The 21,792-nt window shown below is 52.1% G+C and overlaps 1 protein-coding gene across 2 annotated transcripts in view; it reads right to left on the bottom strand.

Annotated features, from left to right (window-relative positions):
• Tmem132e (transmembrane protein 132E) overlaps positions 1-21,792 on the bottom strand; it is a 55,297-nt gene that overhangs the window by 4,076 nt on the left and 29,429 nt on the right. Inside the window, exons 2-6 of one of the 2 annotated variants that reach the window (XM_005076962.4) lie at positions 7,089-8,019; positions 5,339-5,485; positions 4,886-5,078; positions 4,432-4,575; positions 1,764-1,969 (exon numbers count right to left, since the gene is read on the bottom strand). In XM_005076962.4, the coding sequence (XP_005077019.1) occupies positions 1,764-1,969; positions 4,432-4,575; positions 4,886-5,078; positions 5,339-5,485; positions 7,089-8,019 (1,621 nt within the window). Of the gene's footprint in view, positions 1-1,763; positions 1,970-4,431; positions 4,576-4,885; positions 5,079-5,338; positions 5,486-7,088; positions 8,093-21,792 lie in introns of those variants that run through there. The other variant, XM_040749291.1, reaches the window with a different exon arrangement.

The raw sequence follows: 21,792 nt of genomic DNA, 5'->3' as shown, positions 1-21,792 counted from the left end.
CATCCCAGCCTCTCTCATCTAGAGAGGCTCCTTCTCTTGCCTTCCCAACCCATGGCTGCCAACAGCTGGCACCCCATCCTAGCAGTGACGGTGGCTTCTTCTTCAGCACTGAGCACACACGACACTGTGCTGAGCCTTAAACTGGAGCAAGAAGAGATCCTTGCAGCAGGCTCAGCCGATGTGTCCTATGGTCATGTGTGGAACGGGAGTGATAAGTGAGAAACTCTGGTGTTTACCTGAGGAGATTGCTGAGCCAAGAGGTGAAGCCAGTTTCTTCCTGGTGCTTTTGTTTATTTGCCTTTTTCAAAAGGCAAGGACTTACAGCTCAGACTAGATCTCCCTTGAACTTCCTGATACGTCTGCCTCAGTTTCCCCAACTGCTAGGATTGTGTAGGCATTCACTACCACTCCTGGTTTTATGTGGTACTGGGGGGGGTTGAATTCAGGGCTTCATGCATGTTAGGCAAGCATTCTATTTCATGAATTACACCCTCAGTCTCTTCTTGTTGTGTAGACCGAGGGGGTCGGGCAGGACACACTCAGCAAAAGGCAACCTGGACTTAATAGTTTAGGAAATCCTTAGCCTTTACTGTTTGAAAAGATGCTAAAATCAGGGAATGCCCTGATATTTTTTTGGGGGGGTGTGCACTAGAGAATAAGCTTGCTGGTGCTTTGTTAGAATTAATCAACTAAAACATCCATTCTTTTACCTGTGTTAACGAATTTAATCCTCACTACTATCCAGCCAAGTATTATACTGCCCATTTCGCAGATGAGAAAATGAGTCAGAGATGTTGAGTAAGTAGCATAAAGTTGTATTACTAGTAAATGACAAAACCAGGATTTAAACTATGCTACCTGGCCAAAAGGCTTCCTACATCTTCAGCACTCAAAGGGTCATGGCCACTGCTCTGCAGATGTTGGTAAAGCAGAGGCCCAGGCTGTGTCCTTGCCCTGAAGCAAAGGCTGCATGCTAACAGAAGTCCTAACAATGGAAGGGCACACACATTCAGGCTGGAGGGGGTCTGCTACTGTTCTTGCTGTTTGAGTCACCACAGCCCCAAATGCAGCCCACTCTCCTTTCCCTCTCTTCTCTTCATAGCCCTGGCTGCTCACAGAGCCTTTGCTGGGCTCCACTGGGGCAGCTCTGAATGGGTGAGTGGAGCATGGTAAGTGTGCATATACAGCACCCACAGGTGGGCACTGAGGTATGGAAGCCTGCATCTTGGCCAGGGAGCTTGAGTATACCCGTGTATTGTGGCAAACCTGTCCCTATGGGCCCAGGAGTCTGTCCTTGGTGCCCATCTGGGGTCAGTGGAGATAGTGTGTGCGCTGCTGTTTGTGTGGTTATCCCTGGCTGGGGGGTGGTTATAGGTGCAGTGTGTGCCACTGTGTTCAAGGGTGTATCCAGCCCCCTGGGGCCTATGGGTCCCCAGCTGATCCTTGTCTACTTCTCCTTTAAGACTTAGCTCAAGAAGCATCTTTTCCAGGAAACCTGGCTTTATTTCTGGAGAATTTCATGCCCTTTCATTTCCTGCCCACAGAGCTTCCCACCATGCTCTGGGATGTGTGTATGTCTTCCCACCCTGCTGGACTGAGAGCCTGGCTGATCACACCCTTCCCACATCTCAAATACCTGCCAGTGCCCAGAACACAGTGGCTGCCCAATACAAGGGTGCTGTTTGTATCACTGCCCTCAGATTGTGTTCACCAAGGACCTAACATCTACTATCTCATGTTTACACTATGTGCTGGGGCTGTACCTTCGGTCGGGAAGGATAGGTACCCTCCATCCCTTCACTTGGCTGAGGCGAACGTCTGAGAGCTCGATGTGCAGAGGTAGCTTGGGAACCCAGACTGTCATTTCCAGGGGGGCACTGAGGACATCATAGCGGAAAGTGACTCTGGCATTCATGGACCCTCGAGACTCCTTCCCGCTCACAAACACATAGTCACAGCTGCTGGACACCTGGGGAAAGGCAGGAACATATAGCATGGGCATGGCTTGCCTCCCAGGTCCTCCTGCAGGGCATTCAGGGTACTTGGGTCTGACTATAGGACCAGCAAGACTGCTGGAGAGGATTGCTAGGGGAGGGGCTTCCCAGGGCTGCTCTCTACTGCAACAAACCTAAGGCTCTGGAACTAGGTGTCTGCCAGATGGATTTCACCACACAGGGGGCATTTGACTGGGCAGTATGGAACAGAGGAGATGGAGTAAGGAACAGGTCCCTGCCTCCTCCATGCCACAGTAGCATGACTTGCTAGGTGAGTGGGCAGCTAGTTAATTTCAAATGAAGGGCTGTCTCTGGAAGGTATGGAGGAGAGGGAATGGGGAAGGAAAATTTGGAATCACAGAAGCCTGAGCACAGGTGGGTGAATGGTGGCCACTGATGTGTAGTGTTTATGCAAATGTGTGCCCACCTGGCTAGCAACACTATGCGTAGTGGCTCCCTCATGGAACCCACATGCCTACTGGGGATATGTTGCTGGAAGCAGCCTTCAATCCTTCCCAGAGAGCCACTACCAAGACTTCAGGGTAGGTACATGGGTCTGATTGTTCTTTGGATGTCTATGCACACACCTGGCACACTCTAGAGTGGATCCCATGTATACACACTGTAGGGTGGATCCCATGTACACATGCACCTGGACACTGCTGCAGGAACACACTTTGGGGCACCTTTGTGAGTCTTGGAGAAGTTACCATGTGACCAGTGAGCTGGTCGCATCCCAAAACCTCTGCAGTGATGGGGGCGGGCGCTGGATCATACCTTGTGGTTTGAATAAGAATGGCCTCTATTGGCTCATATATTTGAAAACCTGGTCCCCAGTTGGTGGCACTGTTGAGGAAGGATTAGGAAGTGTGGCCTTGTTGGAGGAGGTGTGTCACTGGGGCAGCATTTGAAGTGTCAAAAGGCCACAGCATTCCCAGTGTGTTCTCTCTGCCTCCTACTTCGGATCACACGTAGGCTTTCAGCTACTGCACAAGCATCATGCCTGCTTACCTGTAGTCATACTCACTACCATAGTGGTCACGGACTAACTTTCTGCAACCTTAGTCCCAAATTAAATGTTTGCTTTTATAAGTTTCCTTGGCCAGTGTGTTTTACCATTGCAATAAAAAGCTAAGTCATCTCCCAATGAACTCTTCTGCAAATTGCCTTGGTCGTGGTATGTTAGCGTAGCAATGGAAGTGTAACTAAGAAATGTCTCATACACATATATGGATCCCTGGACCATCTCAAACCCTTGGCCGTTAGCTCCTTCATCACCTTAGAGGTGGGGTGGAGGGAAACAGGAATGCTCTTCTTCCACCCTGGAAGGCAGGGGATTCCAACATAGACTGGCAAGTTCTACTGGAAGGCTAGCAGCCTCCATTTAAAAAAGTCATATTTCACAGAGATTTGTATCAGTGCATTTAGAACCCTCTGAATCCTACTGGTGCCTTAGCCATCACAGGATGGGGAAATGTGGTGGCTGAGAAAGTACTACATGCAGGCTCTTGGAAGCAGGAGGATCATGTCCCATCCCAGCCGCAGGAGTGGACAGAGGGAATGGGGGTGTGAGCTAAATTCTGTTCCATCTCCCTGGAAGACATTATACCTGGGACAGGGGTGGACAAAGTCTCCAGGTTCCCTAAACCTGGGGAAATCAGAGGCAGAGTGCAGAGAGCATGTGAGCGGCAGGATGGTCCATCCAGGCCCTGACTCGTCTCAGTGGAGTGGTCAGGGAAGCGGGAGATAGACCCACCTGTCCAATTGCTTGCTTCCATCTTACTGGAGGCTAGCCCACCCCATGTGCACCATCGCTGCATTACACTGCCACCTGTCCCATCCTGCCTCTTGAAGGCTAGGGAAAGAACAAGCCACCTCTGGGGTGGAGGGGCCATCAAGTCAGATGAATGCTCTGTGTCCTAGGCTAAGGAGGAGATGGACAGAGCTGGTCTCTGGAGAGCATCTGGGGGTAGGAGGGAGTCACAGCTGGGAAGGTCATAGGGGAGTTGTAGGTGCTGGGGTGTGTCGAATCCTCCATTACTGAAGCTGCCCTCCTCAGCTCCAGTTTCTTCACCCTGTTCCCCTCCTACCCAGGGCTCAGGGCAAAACTATCCACCCTTTTACCTTATTTGAATCTGTCTTGTGCAGTGTTTTAATAGTGACTTGCCATGTTGGAATTACATTGTCAACACTACCCGTCCCCCTTTGGCCTATCTTACTCTGCCAGGAACTCACCAGGTCTGGATGAAGGGGTCCTTTGCACTAGGACAGGGGATGTAAGTCTGCATGGGGGTATCCACACAAGTGGGACTGAGTTGGGGTGCTGCTCAGGATAGCAGAGAGGAGGGGCAACTGCTGGTCCACGGCAGGGCAGTTGTATGCCACTTCCAAGGATGACCTGGAGGAGCTTGGGAGCTCCATTCTCCCATAGACCCACCTTGATGATGTCCTCATTGTCAGACTGGCACTCCACCAGGGCAGAAACATCCAGGACGAGGCCAGTCACCTCAATGGCTAGGACCTTAACAGGAATGGCCACAGTCCGGCCTGTCAGGATGGCAGTGTTGATGATCTCTGTGTCCTGCAGGGAGGCAAGGGTGGTAGGAGCTCTGCTTCATGCTTCCCTCCAGGGACACGCCTGTCACCCCCTCCTCAAATATCTATTTTCTTTGGGGAAATGGCAGGGACCTGCCTCTGCCTAGCCTTGGGCTCCTCCTCAGATGACCAATCCAGACGGACGGCTGAGGAAGGCTTCCCTGCTTCCAAGGAACATTCCTTGACCTGAGCCAAAGTTCTCAGAGTGACATCAACACATTCTCCTGCCCAGTCCCACTACCACACACATGTGAACTCATGGGCCTGGGTGGGGTGCTTGATCAAGGTCTGCTTACCATGGCCAGGGGCAGGATGGCCTGCACATCTCTCTGGATGACCGTCAGCTCAGTGACAGCTCGCTCCAAGTCGGGCAGGGCACTGTGGCCTCGGTAGTCAATGTGCCACATGATCCTCCGCTTCACGGACTGGCTGGTGAAGTTCTCCATCTCGAAGTCCAGCTGCAAGATCTCCAGGGGTCCCTGACCTTCCCTGCAAGGCAGAGCAGGAATGGGGAAGTCAGAAGACCAAGGGCAGGGCTCTGCAGCCCTAACAGGAATATGCCTCTTATGAGTAGCTACTCTCTTCAGTCTTTGGAGTCTCCCCAACCCACTGGAGTATCCCAAGCCCAGAATCCCACTTCTGATTCCTGGAAACTGACTCTCCCCGCCCCTGCACTCTTAAAGTCCATCCTTCTCCATGGAGGTTAGCTACTCAGCCCCTGGTGCTTGCTCTACAGAAGGGGAACTCACCAGGGGGGCAGGGGTGTGCCCTGGGCCCAGGACACATCCACGGTGGCTGTTGAATGCTTTGCTCCAGTCAGCAGCTCTGAGGTCACGTGCCACTGGCCACTTCGTGACTTGGTACCTAGGAGGGTCACGCCCTTCTTGGCTTTCACCCTGGAGCAAAAGTGAGGAAGAAGAGGCCGAGGGTCAGGCTTTGAGGCAAAGTCTGCTCCCCTGGTCACCAGCCCTAGGATGGAGCTGGGGTTGGGGGAAGTGAGTGATCTGAAGTACCATAGGGTCTACACTTAACATCTGAGTGGTCAGTTCTCTAAAGCTGAAACTGCCGTGCCTTCGTCTTGGTCCTGGCCCATCCTCCACTCAGTTACATTAGTAACACGACCCCCATTGGAACCCACAGACGCCTATAGAGCATATCCCCTGCCTTTTATAAAGACAGGATCTTATGTAGCCGAGGCTGACCTCCAACTTTCTATGTGGCCATGGGTGACCCTGAACTTCTGAAAATCTTCCTTCCTCCAGCTCTGGAACCCTAGGGTTATGTGTGTGCAATGTGTCACCCAGTTTGTAAGTTCTGGGGATGGAACCCAGGCTTCATGCAAGCTAGACAAGCACTGAGCTACATCCCCAGCCCTAGAACCACATCTTTTTAATTGACATGAGACACAGCAGCCCTGAGTTGGGCTGGGGCAAGAGAGAAGAGCATCCCTCCATCTTCGCTGTGACAGCTCTTCAGACAGCAAAGAGGTGCAGTCTTCTCTGGCCTCCAGACTCTCCCATTGCTTTTTACCGTGGTTGCAGAGGAGCTCACAGCCTCACCACCTGCCTCTGGATGTACGTGAGATGTGCCCCGCAGTACACAAGTTCTGCTGTGCCTTAATTACCGCTGACATCGCCTCAATACATCTACATGCTCTACTACTGTTAATGCAGCCCAGGACGGCTGATAAAACCCATTCACATTCAAGTCTCCATCACCGAATCTGGCAGACACTCTCTGGGAATTTGTGAGCTCTGTGGGCGTGTGCTTAGAGAAGGCAGTCCGGAGAGAAGTTGCAAGGCTGATGGGGATAATTCAGTTTCCAGACATGTTGCTTGTGCAGGGAAGCAATTTGGTGTGGGGCCTATTTGATGTCTTCAGAATCCCTGACCTTACTCAAACCATGATTTCCCACTAAAAAAACACGATGTCGAGTGGAGATGGGATATGGTCAGGGCATCTATGAATGGGTATACCCTGTACAGAAAGGGCCAGGCATCCGTAGTCCCCACCCTGGACTCATCCATGAAATTTGGGTGAGCTATACCAGTGTGTGCCTGAGCATAGCCATGCTTGTAAAAAGGCTCATATTCACTCCTATTGCAAATCTTTCTCTATGTGACAAGGAGCAGGAGAAAGAAGCTGTGATCGGGAACAGGGGATGTGGCTCAGTGGGTAGAGGCCTTTGTCATCAAGCCTGACTTGAGTTGGACCCCTGGGATTCCCATGATGGACAGAAAAAACCAACTCCTGAGAGTTGCCCTCTAACCTCCACAAGAGGGCCACACCAGGCAGGCCTCACGCATACAAAACAAACAATTGTAATTAAAAACAAAGAAATTGTGGTTGCATTGGACAGTAAGGACAAACAGCCTCAGAGATGTAGCTGCTCTGGTGAGAAGATATTGGAGGAGACAGGACACTGATGCTGAGGCCCTGAAGGGTCAGAGACGCACTTGACCTGGGCTGGAGAGCCCCTGTCATTCCCAGGTCCCTTACCTGAGTGTGAAGTGCTCCACGCTGGGGCGGGCAGCTGAGGAGGAGTTGGGTGCCAGATAGAGAAGGATGCTGAGCACCTCGCCGGGCCTGAGCGGCCTGTCAGGCAAGCGGATCATCAGGTTGCTGTCCAGCCTATGCTCCTGAACGGCCCTACGCGGCGGCGGCCGGAACAGGCTGATGCTGCCAATGCGCAGCAGCGGGTGCTGCGTGGGGCTTTCAGCGCGCGCGGCCGCTCCGGGCCCGGGGCCGCGCCGCGCGCTCCCGCAGCCACCAGCCGCATCGGGGGCGTGCAGCGTGTAGTAGAGTTCTACCTGCTGGCTCTCGGCCACTGCCTCGGGCTCCAGTCCGTCGGGGGACTTGCGGCGGGTGCTAGGCGGCGCAGCCGGGGCCGGGGGTCCGAACCAGGCCAGGGGTAGCTCAGCGCGCACCAAGCAAGTGGCTAAGCTCCCGCCCAGGCGACACGAGCTCCGCACCTCGCGTGCGTCGCGGAAGGCGTGCAGGCGGACACAGGGCAGCCGCTCGGTGACCCCGAAGTCGTCCCAGTCGCGGCCGGCCACATAGAAGAGCACCTGTGCCACGGGCAGCGAGACAGGCACGCGGGCGCGCACGATGAAGGCGCGCACCTTCCAGTTGACCGTCAGGCGCTCGGGGATCTCCAGGGTGCTGGACGGCTGAAGAAGCTCCCGCACAACCACTTGGCTGGTGCTGAAGGGTCCCAGTGACACGTTGAGAACTGGCAGCTCCTTGGTCTGGAACACCACGAAGGGCTCTGAGCGCTGCAGGGAGCCGTTGATTGCAGCTGGCGGTGGGGGCCGCGCCTCCTTCAGGAAGAAGGCTAGCCGCGTGTGCGACAGGCGATAGCTAACCGGCAGCACAGGGCTGGCCTGCGTCCCTGGGGGGCTGGGGCTGGCCGGGTGGGAGCGGCTGGCGGCTATGGACAGAGAGCAGAGAGGTCTGGAATGGTCAGAAGAGGCCTCTGGGGATCTCATGGTACTGTTCCTCAACTCCCCACTAATCCATTCATCCATCCATCCCATCTCCTAAAGAGAGCCTTCAGTGAGGCTGTAGCCCCTGGTGCCCTGAAAACCTGCAAAATGATGGCTTCCCAAGACGGCTCAGTGGATAAAGGCACTTACAGCCCAGAATGACAACCTGAGTTGCATCTCCTGGATCCTTAGAAGGAGGGAACTGACTTCCTGCAAGTTGTCCTCTGATCTCCACAAGCTGTGGCCTAAGTCTCCCTCACCCCCACCCCCACCCAATCTGCAAAATGAGTAAACAAAGTGTGGGTTTGGGGGCCGCCGAAGTCCTATGCACAAAGGGTGACTACTCTGGCTCTGCTCTGGCAAGGGAGGGCTGACTTAGGTGATCTTTACCACTGTATTTTGGGCTGCCATTCAGCACCTGGCAAGTTGTAAAGTGTTTGATCACCAGATCAGTTTAGGAGTGGCATTGTGATTTCTAAACACTCCGTCACTTACATCTTACAGATGAAGGATTGAAAGTGAAGGGCACTTATCACCGAAAAGCCCAGGAGAAAATTCAAACCTGCCAGCCCAAATGGTATAGAATCTCAGGAGCTCCTGCTATCCCAATTCCCTCTTACCACACACTATATAACTGGGGGGCTTTGTCCTCAGATTCCTAATCTACCCACCAAGGTAGTCTTGATCACTGCTGTGTCCTGAGCTGTCCCTTGTCCCCCTTACCCAGTGCTGTCCTTTTTTTGTGCTGATAATGGCCTAAAGATGTCCAACTGGGTTCCCCCTGCTCCTCCTACCCCTTCTGACTGCCCCCCTTCTCCTGGGCACCGATGAGACCTTGGTGTCTTTCTCTGTTCCAGTTCTGAGACAAGGAAGGCCTGACTGAAAGTCCTTCTGTGTGTCTTCCTGCAAGCTTTCGGAGTCTTGTTCCTCCAACTTGAACCAGAGTGGTAATAATTCTGATCCTGCCAGGTGCAACATGATGCAAACCTGTTTGGGTATTAAAGATTCCCTTGCCTGCTCAAGTAGAATTCCAATCCACACCCAGGACCTTACTGTGACATTCAGGGTCTTTGATGTGTGGCATCAGGAGCCCCTGGCCCTAGTACTCTTTCCTAGCCCCAACTTGTAATGGGACACGTCACTGTCACCCCTCTCCTTTATTGCTTTTCCTTGTTCATGTTTTGCTTTCATCAAATTCTCTCATATAAGAAGCCTCAATGCCACCTTCTCCAGGAAGCCCTTCAGGATGCACCTTCCACCCTTTGAAATTTCCTTTTCAGCAGGGCGCTCTCATTTCTTGCCTTGTGTGGTAGTTACTTATGGGGCCTAGCCTTAAGTGAGCCTTTAGCCAATCCGAGGACTCTACCATGAATGACTGCAGACCCTCCAAGCCAGGCAGTGGAGATCCCAGTCAGTACTTGGCATTCCACGCAGTTCACCCATGTTATTATCTCATCAATGTCATTTAGACCTTGGCAGATTCACAAACATGCATATTGATTCCTCACAAAAGCTGTGAAATCCAAGCATCCTGCTCTTGAGGCTCCACTATCTTTAACCTATTTAAAACCCACAGTTTAAGTCCCTAATTCAAGGGCTAGGGTAAGGCAGGGGAGACAGCTCGGTGGCTAAAGTGCTTGCCGTGCAAGCATGAGGACTACAGTTCGAATCCTCAGAACCCATACAAGCGCTCAGTGGGCAGGCCAACCCACCCACCTTGGAATTCCAATTCCAGCCTTGGAAGGCAAGGATGGGGCCCTCTGAGCAAGCTGGCTATGAGACTAACCTTATGGGTAAGTTGTGGGTTTGCTTGAGAAACCCCACCTCAGTGAATAAGATGGAAGTGTGGTCAAGACTGATTTCCAACACTGACCTCCACCCCCCCCACACACACGTGCACATGTGTGTAGGAACCCCTCCATGACATATGGCTGTACACATGCAAACCTGCATATACACACATAAATATCAGAAACACACATTAAAAAGGAAAATTAAGGTAACTGAATCTGATGTGGTGGCTATAACTGCAGCACACAGGAGGCGGAGGCAGGAGGATGTTGAGTTTGAGGTTAGCTTGGGCTACATAGCAACACTGACTCAGAACAAACAAACTGGAAAACATCCGAAAGCAATGGACCCTCGCTGGGTCCCAGAATCCATTGTGGTATGAGGGGCAATACCTCACTGTCTTCTCTCCAGCAGCCCACAGGGTCTTCCAGGGATACCATTAGTCCCTGGAAGCCAATGATTTCTCCATTAAGCTACCTTCCTCTGCTCTCTGGGTTCCACCAGCCCTTGCTACTCAACCCTGCTATACACACTGAGCCCTACAAGAAGTCCTGGCAGGCACGGAACGGAGGAGAGCAAGTATCTAAGGTGGGCTCTAGAAGGTGCTTGTGTGGCTGTGGAGAGCCCTTCTGCCTTTTTCCCTTCAAGCAGAGAAGCTTCAGGGCTGGCCTCTAGGCAGTGTGGAAATTCAGGGTGACAGCTGACTCAGGGCAGGGCAGCCAGTCAGCTCTGAGAGCAGCAGGAGCCCAGTGAGCAGATACTTGCTTAGACTCTAGGCCAAGGCTTCTCCCTACATTGAGCCTCTAAAATTGCAGAGGTGACATCAGCTGCAGCCTCCACAGGAATCTCGAGAGCCTCAGGAGTATGGGCTCAGGACTGAGGCTACTGTGACTGTGGTGGGTGTGTACCATGCCTGTCCCTCTGGCCTGGAGAAGCAGCAGCAGTCAGTGGGCTGTGTTCTAATGCAGACAGGGAGAAAGGTCAAAACCCTGACCTTGCCCCTGCCCTCACCGACAGTCCCATGAGCCTCCTGGAGGCTGCTAAGTGGCACTTAGCCCCATTTGCCCCTTTACTCTCTTCATGGATGACCATCTGGGGCCTTGGAGGCAACCTGGGAGTGGAGGCCACTCGAAGGGCACTGGACTCTAAGGGGTGTCAAGGAAGTGAGGGGGAGGGGGAGGAGGATAGGGGATGACAAGTTGCCCCCTATGCCTCCTGGGGTAAGACTAGCTTGGCAAAGTCAAACTATGAGATCTTTGAAATCACCTTCTGTGCCGGAGGAATCTGGGAAATCCTTCTAGCCTGGGGGCCTGCCTGGCCTGAAGCCCTCTCCCCTGATGGCAGGTTTTCTGCCACTTTTCTGCAATTGTGTAACACTTTGTGTGGAGGAGATCAAAACATTCCACCCTGCAGGGGAGCTCCTTAAGCAGGAGGTAAATAACCTAAAAAAAATTAAAAAGCTTCAAGAACTCCCAGAAACTGACCTGATTCTCTAGGTCCCTCCCAGACAGAGCAAACCTTAAAAGTTTAGAGTCTCTCTTCCAGGGGGAAAAAAAGCTGTGCTGCAGAGACTCAGATAAGCTGATCTGTAGAAAAGATAGGGAGGAAGTTGCCAGGGAGAAGCAGAAGCCGAGTCAGCCCCCCACAGAGCTGCCAGGAAGAGATTCAGACCCAGAGGCACCTGGAAAGGGCACTCTGCAACCTGTTGAGCTGCCAGCAGGCTGTGTACTGTGCTCCAGGTTCCCAGCTCTGTGAGCTGTTACCCATGCTGGGGGGACACTGGTGATGCAGCTGTCTCTGAGTCATTTCTGCACCTGTAAGTAACCCTTCACCCATACTCCTGTAAGTAACCCCAATAAAAATCATTGGTTTGATGTCATCTATGCTTTAGTCTGTCATGGGATCCCTGTGTGGGGTTGAATCTCCCTAGGAAAAATTCTGTCACACAATACCTATCTCTGGCCAGGGGTATCTTCCCTAAGTGACTGTCATAAATACTCTACCTCTCCAGTCATCCTAGGCTCTTCCCTCCCTCCCTCCCTCCTTTTCATCTTCCCTCTCTTTCCCCCTTCTTTTGAGGTAGGGGCTCATATAGCCCTGGATAGCAGAGGATGACCTTGAACTCTTGATCTTCCTGCCTCTACTTCTGGAATGCTGGGACTACCGGTTTGTAGCACATTTATTTATTTATTTATTATTTTTGAGGTATTGAGCTTTGAACCAAGTGTAGGGAAAAGAGTCCAGCCAAAGAAACACACCCTGAGCAGAGTCAAAGAAACACACTTTGGCCCTGCAACCAGAACCAAAGAAATGTACCCTGACCCTGAAACCAGTGCCAAAGGAACACACTTTGTCCCTGGAATCAGAGTCAGTGAAAGAAATGCACCCTGGCCCTAAAATTGGAGCCAAAACGCTAAAAAGGACCAGAGAAAGAAACACACTTTGGCCCTGAAACCAGAGCCAAATCTGACCCTAATCCTGTGCAGAAAAGTAACCAATCCCGGAGCAGAGCTCTAGCCAATCTGAGCTCAGCACTGAAATCGGACCAATCCCCACCCTGGAAAAACTTCCCCAACCCCAAGAATCCCTATATAAACCCTGTGTACGCTTCCAATAAACCCCTTCGGATGAGCATTGGGTGAAGATCTTCTTTTGCCGCGGCGACAGAGCAGAGGCGACCTTGGGCAGAGCAGAACAGAGGGAGCAGGGCTGTAACACTTGCCGGGGAAACCTTCCCTTGGCAGAGCGGAATTGTTACACTCTGCTCCCCTTTCTCCGCTCTCTGCTCTCCAGGAGCAGAGCTGAACTGTAACAACTTCCCCCGAGAAACCACCTGCCAAGCAAAACTGCTACCAACTGTCCTGCCTGAGCGGAGCCAATACACTGGGGAAGCCTTTCTCTGAGGCAAGGCTGTAAGCTGCTAAGCTTATTGCAACCTGTGGTGGTCCTTGGCTCCCGAACTCCAGGATACCTTTCCATCTGAGTGTGTAACACTCAGTATCCTTGACTCCTGAGCTCCAGGGTACCTTTCCACCTGAGCTGTGTAACACTCAGTTTTCTGTGACTCCCGCGTGCCAGAATACCTGACCCACTCCTGTTCCATCCTGTCCCGACCCATCCCGAAACGCTTACAGTGAGGCCTCCAGAGGAGCCTGGATGGGCCCTGGGGGAAAGCTTCAGGCTCAGAAGCTTGGTGGCTTTTACCCTCTTTCAGTGACCTTGCAGATGGGGGACACTAAACTTCTGAAAAGGAAACAGCCAGTATTCAAGCTGATCAGAGCACTGCCCCTTTTCCTGTTTGTGGCATGGTGGCCCACAGCAGGCCTTGTCACCCTGCCCACCAAGAGAGACTCCCAGTCACTGTACCCTGCTGGGGTCCTAAGGGCTCCTCTGAGGCGGAATAGGGTTGGTCTCTGGCTTGGATCCTGAGTCTTCAGCCAAAAGGAAGCTGCTTGGCTTCTAGAGGCTCTGATTTCCTTTGGGAATTAGGAAGGCTCTGGAAGGTTTCTTGGGTGGATGGAGAGTGCAGGGAGTAGGGCTGATGGGGTCAGTAGAGGTTCACTCAGAGGTTTCAGAACTAGTGGACATGTGCCTGAGCGTACGTGCCGACATACACAGTGTCCTGAGACTTAGCACACAGCTGTAAACATTGGACTTCATGAAGCAAGGCGCTGTCCTAGGGCGTTGAAACACCTGGAAGTCTCTGTATGTGTGTTTGTCTGTGTCCCTATCTCCACCCCCCTGGGTGTGTGTTTTGTGTGTGTGTGTGTGTGTGCGCGCGCGCGCGCGTATGCACATGTGTGTGCCTATTTAAGACAGGGTCTCAGTATGTAACCCAGGCAGACTTTGATCTTTGAAACTCAGATTCCCGAGTTCTGTGATTAAATACATTTAGACCCCCTTTATGTGCTTTGGAAGGTTGCTGAAGAAAGACAGGTGTGGGGTTCTGGAGGTCAGGGCATGTCAATGGTGGGTATATTAGGGGTGAGACAGGGTAGTTGGTAGTTAAGGACAGCTGGGATCAGACTTGGCATACTCACACACAGCAGCTGCCCATGGCCTGCATGCTGGCCTGGAAGCCCACACGTGCCCCTGCCTTACACACAGCATACATATACATGTAGAATCTCACCCGAGCCTGCTCAGCCCCCCAACAGCTGCACTGTATCCTCCTAGTTCATATAACCAAGGTCTCCTCATGCAGCTCTTTGCAGATAAGGTCTCTAAAGAGGTCCTCCAGGTATTGGCGAGCTGTGGGTCCAGTGTGACAAGATGTTTTTATAAGGAAACAGCGGACAGATATACCCAGAGGCAAGATGACACAAGACATGAGAGGCCAGCGGGAAGAGGTCCTCACTGCACTAGACTCTGCCCACACCATCTCCATTGTCTGCTCTGAGAACTGTGAAATGACATGTTTCAGGTGCCCAAGCCACCCACCTTATCATTGGTGTTCCTGGCAAATGAATACTTGAGAACTGACTGCTTCTGCCCCTCACTGCCTCAGTTTCCTCTAGTAAGGGATCACACAAGTATGACGGAGGAAGAAAACATGCTGGGGCAGTCCATCTTTTGCATATAGGACAGTGACAGACACTCAGGGGACCACCCCAACCCCTTCCAGACTATGCCTCCCAAGGGGCCCCTCCTGTAAGAGCTGGACCAGGTCTATCCTCCCCACAACTGGAAAGATGAAGGAATGAGCAGTGTCTTGCAGGAAGGGCATCCTATCTACCAGGACCCAAGGGATAGCTTGCTCAGAGGGTGGGTAGCTGGGGATGGTACATTCCACTTGGCAATCCCCAGTCCCCAAAGCTCTTCTTGCTTCTGATCTCTCTGTGCAGCTCCGGCTCTGGAGCGCGTGTCAAGCAGATCGTCAAAGAACTCCCACATCAGTTACTTCAGTGATTATTTCCCTGGGACCAGAGGATGTTGGATCATATGTCAGTTGGCCTGTATGGAGGTCCCTCAAAGCACCTCCACGATCAGACCTGTGAGCCTGTGTTTTGCTGCATCTGCCTTTGCATCTGAACTGGGATATGATGGACAGGAGTTGGACTGGTTTCCCGTAGTACAGTGAGGCTCCCTGTGGATGCTTGACAAATGGTACCATATGCCTTTATGATGGTGGGAGCACATGTAAGGAGGAGGTGGGTAGACAGAGTTCCTGCCCCCTGCATTTCAGGCTGGCCTTAGGCATATGAGATGACTGGGTGCAGAGGCTAGTCCTCTCCTCTTTCTTTATTGAATGAATAAATAAATCTTCCTGGAAGCTCAGGGTTGGGGCACTGGCCACCTCCCTGCATCTAATCAGGATCAGATGCCTCCTGCCTCTACCTCTAATTGTTCCTAAATTAATACTAATCACTTTCAAATCAGAAAAAAAGTGTCATTAGTTTTGGTGAGTTTGAGGCAATGGAGTCCAGCTGTTCTCATGGGTGCTGGTCTGTGACTGGCGTGTGTGTGTGTGTGTGTGTGTGTGTGTGTGTGTGTGTGTGTATACATAGGCATATGGGTCATATGGAAGGTTGGTGTCTGGGGACTCTTCAGTTCCTGCTTCTGAGACAGAATGAAGAATAAGAGAAGACAGGGCCTTGAGATCCAGGCAGGCCGACATTGGGATCCCAAAGGAAAGTTCTGGATTTCTGTGTCCACCTGAACAGTGGGTATGTAGTTAGCCTCACAGAAGTTTAACCACAAGAGGGTTAAGGGCACCAAAGTGGCAGATTCTCATGGTGTAAGGGCAGCAATGATGAGAGTTTACAACAAATATCCAGAGCCCATTATGGTGCCTGGACTACAAGTGCCAAAGGAAGCCTGTTCCTCAGACCTGTGAATGGATGCATTCATGGGTAGATGAATAAATGAGAGGGGTAAGAACCATGACTAAGGCCATGAAGTTCATGTTCAGGGTGCATCCTGCCACCCCTCTCCAACCGTATGCTATGAGGAAGTTAAAGCTGGCAGGGAGAGTGAGCCCAGGCCGGCTCTCCTTGGGCTGAGCAGTGGGTCTGCCTGGGAATGCTGTTTTCTGCCTTCTATGACCTATGCCCCAGCAGGCAAAAGGAAACTGAATAACCAATGGACACACAACCAGGGTCCTCATGGGACAGACTGCCAGGGGGGAAACCTTGTTTTGGAGAAGGCTCATTATATAATAAACAAACAATGACATTCCCTGCTTGCAAGTATTAAATAGACAGGGTGTTCCCCTACCCCACAGCAACAGTGCCAACCACACAAGCTGTCTAGGAAGCTATTTCAAATTATATGCACTGCTCCTGCTCCCGCCAGAGCTCAGGATCAAACAAAGGGTCTGGGCCTGGTGCTTGTTAGGTAACTACGTGCTGCTGAGCAACACTCCAGCCTCAAATGTGTGTCATCAAGGGAAGCCCAGCTTAGTGCAAGCTAGGCCCTGGCTTCAATCCTCAATCTCTCTCTCTCTCTCTCTCTCTCTCTCTCTCTCTCCACACACACACACACACATTCATGCACACACATGCACACAAACAAGATCACACACACACCACACAAGCACACGCACACATACAATGACCCCCCCTTCTCCACACACACTATTTTAAATGACTTGAAAATATTCACATCTTTTTCTCAGCAAACCTCCCTTGGGAGAGTAATTAGTAGGAACATAATGGAGGGTTAGTAGAGAAAGATGCTTTGCAGCCATGAGACGCTTCTCAGAGTACACAAGAAACAACTTAAAATGTCTGAAAGGAGGGCTGGGTTACATATGCAAATGTATGGAAATGAATACCTGATCTGGTGTGAATGATGTGTGTAAAGGGGAGGTTACTCAGAAGAGGTGCTCTGGGTGAGAAGGGCTGCCAAGTACCAGGGAGCCATGGGGTTTGTGTGCAGGTGCAGAGCACCCAGGGAGGGAATGCATCAAGGTGTCAGTGGCATTATCTTGGGGTGACTGTCATTTTTTACTTTATCCTTCTTGTATTTCCTAAATGTCTGCAACGGGCATGTATAAAATTGAAAACAGTAAATGTCTTTTTAAATGAAGAAAAATGGTAGAAGCTGTTCTACAAATAAATATAAAGAACTTTTTTAAAAGGAAGGAAGGGCAGAAAGGAAGAAAACCTATGGGTTTTGGTGTTGCACAAGCTCCTATTTAAATGACAGTTCTGACACGTCTAGCTGTGTGACCTTTGGCAAGTTGCTTAACTTCTCTGAGTGTCCATTTCTTACACCTGTAAAATGAGAGTCACAGTATTTCGCAAAGTCATTGTAAGTAAACTGGTGTCCTCAGGGATGGGCTGGTGCCGCCCATTCATTTCTTCCTGTGTTTCTTCATCAACACTTGGTGGTCATTTAGCTCAAGAGGAGGGACACGCTGACCTGGTTTCTTCAGTACTTAGAGCACTGTTTGGCCAATGGCAAGTACCCTGTCAATTTCTGTTAGGTTAAATGGAAGAAGAGGTGACAGGTGCATAATGCAGGTCCTGAGAGACCCAGAGACTGGGAGGAGGACCAGCTGTTGGAGCCCTAGAAGCCAGCCAGGAGTTCCTGCCAGTGGCTTGATGTGTGACCTGTATCAGGGGCCCTCTGTCTCTAGTGCTTAACCTCCTAGCATGGGAGAAGTAAGTCCCTGTCCTGTGTCTCACGGGTGAGGCAGGGAGGCCCATTCTGGACAAAATGGAGCCCAGAGGGATAAAGCATTGGTAGCTGGGCCCCCGCCTCACAGGCAGGGTCTCTCTGTGTCTAGGGTGAAGATCCCTGGCTCAAACTCAGGAACCAAGTAGCTCCAGATTTGCTGATCTGCCCAGTGACTAGCATGGGTGGCTTCTGGATGTTTCTAAGTGCTAGAGTATGCTTCTAACCAGCTAGAGGCTGTACCCACAGCAGGTTGGGGTAGGTGGGGGAAGGAAGAGTAGGGAAGCTTCCAGGAACCCAAGGCTCCCAGACGCATCAGTAGCCTCCCTGTGCCCCTAGATCCTGAGCCCCAAAGACTGACACCCTTTGCTCCCCTACCCCACACTGGCCAGAACCCAAGGCTTCAGTGAGTGCCCTACTGGGTGGGATGCTAGACAGGTTCCTTCTCTGCTGCTGTTTTTCAGGAGTCCCATGGGACTCTGCTTGGGAGCTTCCATCTCTCCATTGGAAGGCATCAAGAAGATGCAGGTCATGAGGGCTGTGTCCAGGGACTTGACCATTATCGGCTGTGTGGCCCTGAGTAGGGCCTGGCTCTGCACTCCACCTTGGGTTCCATTCCACTTGGTAAATGGAATGAGAACAGCACCTCCTTCAAGGGGGTGTTTCTGATCTTCTAATGAAGGACTGTCCACAGGATGTTCCCAGTCCGGCTGATGCTTGAATGTGATTCCGAACTGTCACTAACTACATCCCCACGTGGCCTCAAGGGTCAATGCCCTCCCATGTGGAACTCCAATACTAGTGCACCTTTGCTGACAGTGGGGGGGTTTCTTTCCTGCTTTGGGCAGGCCCAGCTGTTTCCTTGATTCCTGGCACCCAGCACAAAGTCCGGTAACAGTTTCATGCTGAATGGAGCACTGTATGAATGAATGAATGAATGAATGAATGAATGAATGAGGTGGCCTTGGGAGGCTGTGCCTCTGCCATCCTCCCCTCTCTTAGCTCACCCATACTGAACTGGTTACTCCTTTTGCTTGCTATCTGCAACCCTCCACTGGCGAGAGAGGCTGCTGCTCCTTAGCATTAAGGCCATTGGAGCAATCCAGATGGGGTACAGTGTATGAGGACTGCTTCTGAGAGCAAGGAATAGGACCATGTACCCAAGGATAGGTGACCAGGGGCCCACAAAGCTGATGTGGGGACAGCCCTTGAATGTTAGAATCAGCTAGCTGATGCTGATCTGTGGCACCCAAGACCCAGTGAGTACTGGCTCACGGCACACAGCCACCATAATATCAGAACCAGGCTGCCTGGGTCCTGCCTGCCAGCCCAGAACCTTGCCACCAGGTTCTCTCTGGTCCTGGGAGTTGACTAGTCCCTTCTAGTCTACTGTAGTGGGATTCTGGGAGATCTTTCATGGAGATGTGGGGATAGGGGAAGGCGAGCAGGGGAAGCTGGGATGGGGTGTGAGTACCTGTGACTTAGATAAGGTACAACCCAGGCTGCTGTCCCTGGGCTAGAGGGGCCCAAAGCAGGGAGCCCAGCGGCTCAGGGCTGGAGGAGAGAATTCTAAGCCAGGGAGGAGATGAGTAGCAGGAAGAGAGCCCATCCTTGCCAGTTCAGTGACTCTGTCTCCCTATGCCTGTCTGTGTGTTTCAAGCCTGTGTCTGCTGGTCGCTTACGTCTGTGACCCCAGGACTGCCTCCAGAGGCCTGCGAAGACAGGAGGCTTTGTGTTTCCAACTCAGCAGCTCATGCCTTGGAGCTGCGATTGTGGAAGGCTCAGAGGTCATGAGCTCCCATGTGAGGGGTCTTCTGTGACAGGGGGTGGGGGTGGGCAGGGATGGAGGAAGTGGGGTCAGACATTCGTAGGTCTTGGGTCTGGGGTCAGTTAGTGGGTGTCCATCTAGAGATGAAAGGAATCCTTCAGACTCTGGTACTAGCCCTTTGTCTCTAAGCGTCCCTACTACCCGCAGCTCCTGCCCAAGCCAGTCCCCATGGCATGGAAAGCTCCCTGCCCCACCATCACTGTATGAGATCCGATCACGACCTGCCACAGAAACAAGGTTCCTGCAGGTCAAGATTTCTAGAATCTGAAGCAAGCATGAGTGACTGGAGAAGATGGTGAGTGTCTTAGTTAGGTTTCTTTGGCTTTGATAAAACACCATGACCAAAAGCCGCTTGAGGAGGAAAGGGTTTATTTCACCTCTCAGGTTGCAGTTCAATGTCAGAGGAAATCAAGGCAGGAACCTGGAGGTAGGGACTGAAGCAGAGGCCATGGGAGAGCATTGCTCACTCAGCCAGCTTCCTTATACAATCCAGAACCACCCACCCAGGGCTATCACTGGCTTGCCCACATCCATCATTAGTCAAGAAAATGCCCTACAAACTTGCCTACAGGCCAATCTGATGGAGGCAACTCTGCAATTGAGACCCCTTCTTCCTAGATAGGTCTAGGTTTGTTCAAGTTGACAAAAAGCAACTAGCACAAGGATAAACCAGCCACAGGGACATGGCACTGAAGGGCAGGGACACACAGCAGTAAGGAGGGCAGTGTGGGAGGAACAGGCTGAGGGAGGGATTGAGACTATCTCCCCCACCCCCACCCCGCAGGACTCTGACTTGCTCTGGATCCCACCTACCTAACCCAGCGGGCTAGGCAGGGTCTGGGGAGGGAAGAGACCTGAAATAAGACAGATTGAGAGGAGGCTGGAGGGAAGACCTGAGGGAGGGAGGGTGAGCACAGTGGCTGTTGTGAAGGGAGGGAGGAGGCAGCCAGAGCAGGAGGAGGGCTGGGGAGGACTAAGAAAGAGGCCAGTACCTGTGCAAAGCTGCATGCCTGGGCTGGAGCTGAGCCTGCGGGGGAGGGCGGGGGAGGGCGCAGCGCCGAGTTACACTAAATGACTAATGTGCATTATCCTAATTATAGCGGAGCAAGCTGAGCCCCCCACCAGCGTGGGCCGCCTGCATGCATCTCCTAATAAACAATTAGCACCAAACAACAGAAAAGGAAAGTGTGCCTCTGTGTGTGTGTGTGTGTGTGTGTGTGTGTAGAGAGAGAGAGAGAGAGAGAGAGAGAGAGAGAGAGAGAGAGAGACAGAGACAGAGACAGAGACAGAGACAGAGACAGAGACAGAGACAGAGACAGAGAGAGGGAGGAAGAGTGAATATGAGCGAACTTACTGCTAGCATACCTGCTGGAGTAGGGGGCGGGGCTTGGTAGGGAATCTCTGGAGAGAGCTAGGGAGACAAGTCACCCCCTCCCTGCCCCCAGTCTGTTGATGAGGGCTGAGCAGACATGAGGACTACTGCAAACACCAGGGCCCTGCATGTATAGGGGTAGGGCACATGGATCTAACTAACCTTTAGGGGTTGCATCTGGAGTTCTAAGCATTGGGCCACGTCACTGGCCCTCACCATAACTCCTGGGGAAAGCAACAGCATCCTTAGTTTTGCCAATGAAAGAAATGAAGCTCAGAGAGGCCAAGAGGGATGCCCAAAGACACACAGCTGGAGTGAAGGCCCATGGGCCACATCCCAGGTGGGTGTCACTAGCGGCTTCCTTGCACATGAATGAACTAGAAGTCATGACAGTGCTACTGAGGGGTGAGACTGGTCCTCCCTGTGACTGCAGACCACTCTACCAACGTTCTAGAGATGAGCTGCAGAGTGAGGGCTGCCCTGCCTTGCTCTGATGGGGCTCTACAGGGGCTTTGGCAAGGAAAGGGCTGCACACAAAAGCCAAGGATTGTTGGGGACAGCTAAAGTGGGAGGAGAATGAAACTTGTGAGCCCCAGCAGACCATTCTCCTTGCCCCTACTCCCCACCCCCACACTTTGTCTGGGCTGGTGTCCCTGACTCAGCTCTAAGCTCATCAATTTCCAAGGGCCTTAAGTGACTCCCAGCTTGGACCAGGCTACTAGAAGCTGGAGAACATGATGCTTGGAACAGAAAGCCCAGATGTGTGCACCATGAGAGGCAAAGAAACTCTAGAGGACCTGCAAGGGGGACTTGGGCCTTTTAGCAGCTTGTAGGAGTAAAGTGATTGACCAACATGCCCCAGATGGCCTTGGATTGCCATGGGCTTGATAGCTAGTGCTTCTCAGGCCTGGGCAAATCCAGACAGTTGATCACCCTCAGAATGAGGTAGACCAACCTTTCTTTCCCTCCCACAGGGCTGTGGGTAGGGTCTAAAGAGGTCTACAGTGGCTGCATTGTACAAGGCGACGGGCTGGGCCAGTTTCCCATGTAGGAAGGGGAATGGGAGTCCTTGAGGATTGCCTGCTTATGGATGAGTCAAAATCGTAG

This window comes from Mesocricetus auratus, unplaced genomic scaffold, assembly GCF_017639785.1.
Source record: "Mesocricetus auratus isolate SY011 unplaced genomic scaffold, BCM_Maur_2.0 Super-Scaffold_100007, whole genome shotgun sequence".
NCBI classification, from domain to species: domain Eukaryota; kingdom Metazoa; phylum Chordata; class Mammalia; order Rodentia; family Cricetidae; genus Mesocricetus; species Mesocricetus auratus.
The sequence above is the reverse complement of the archived record's forward strand: the minus strand, read 5'-3'. Positions and strand labels throughout refer to the sequence as shown.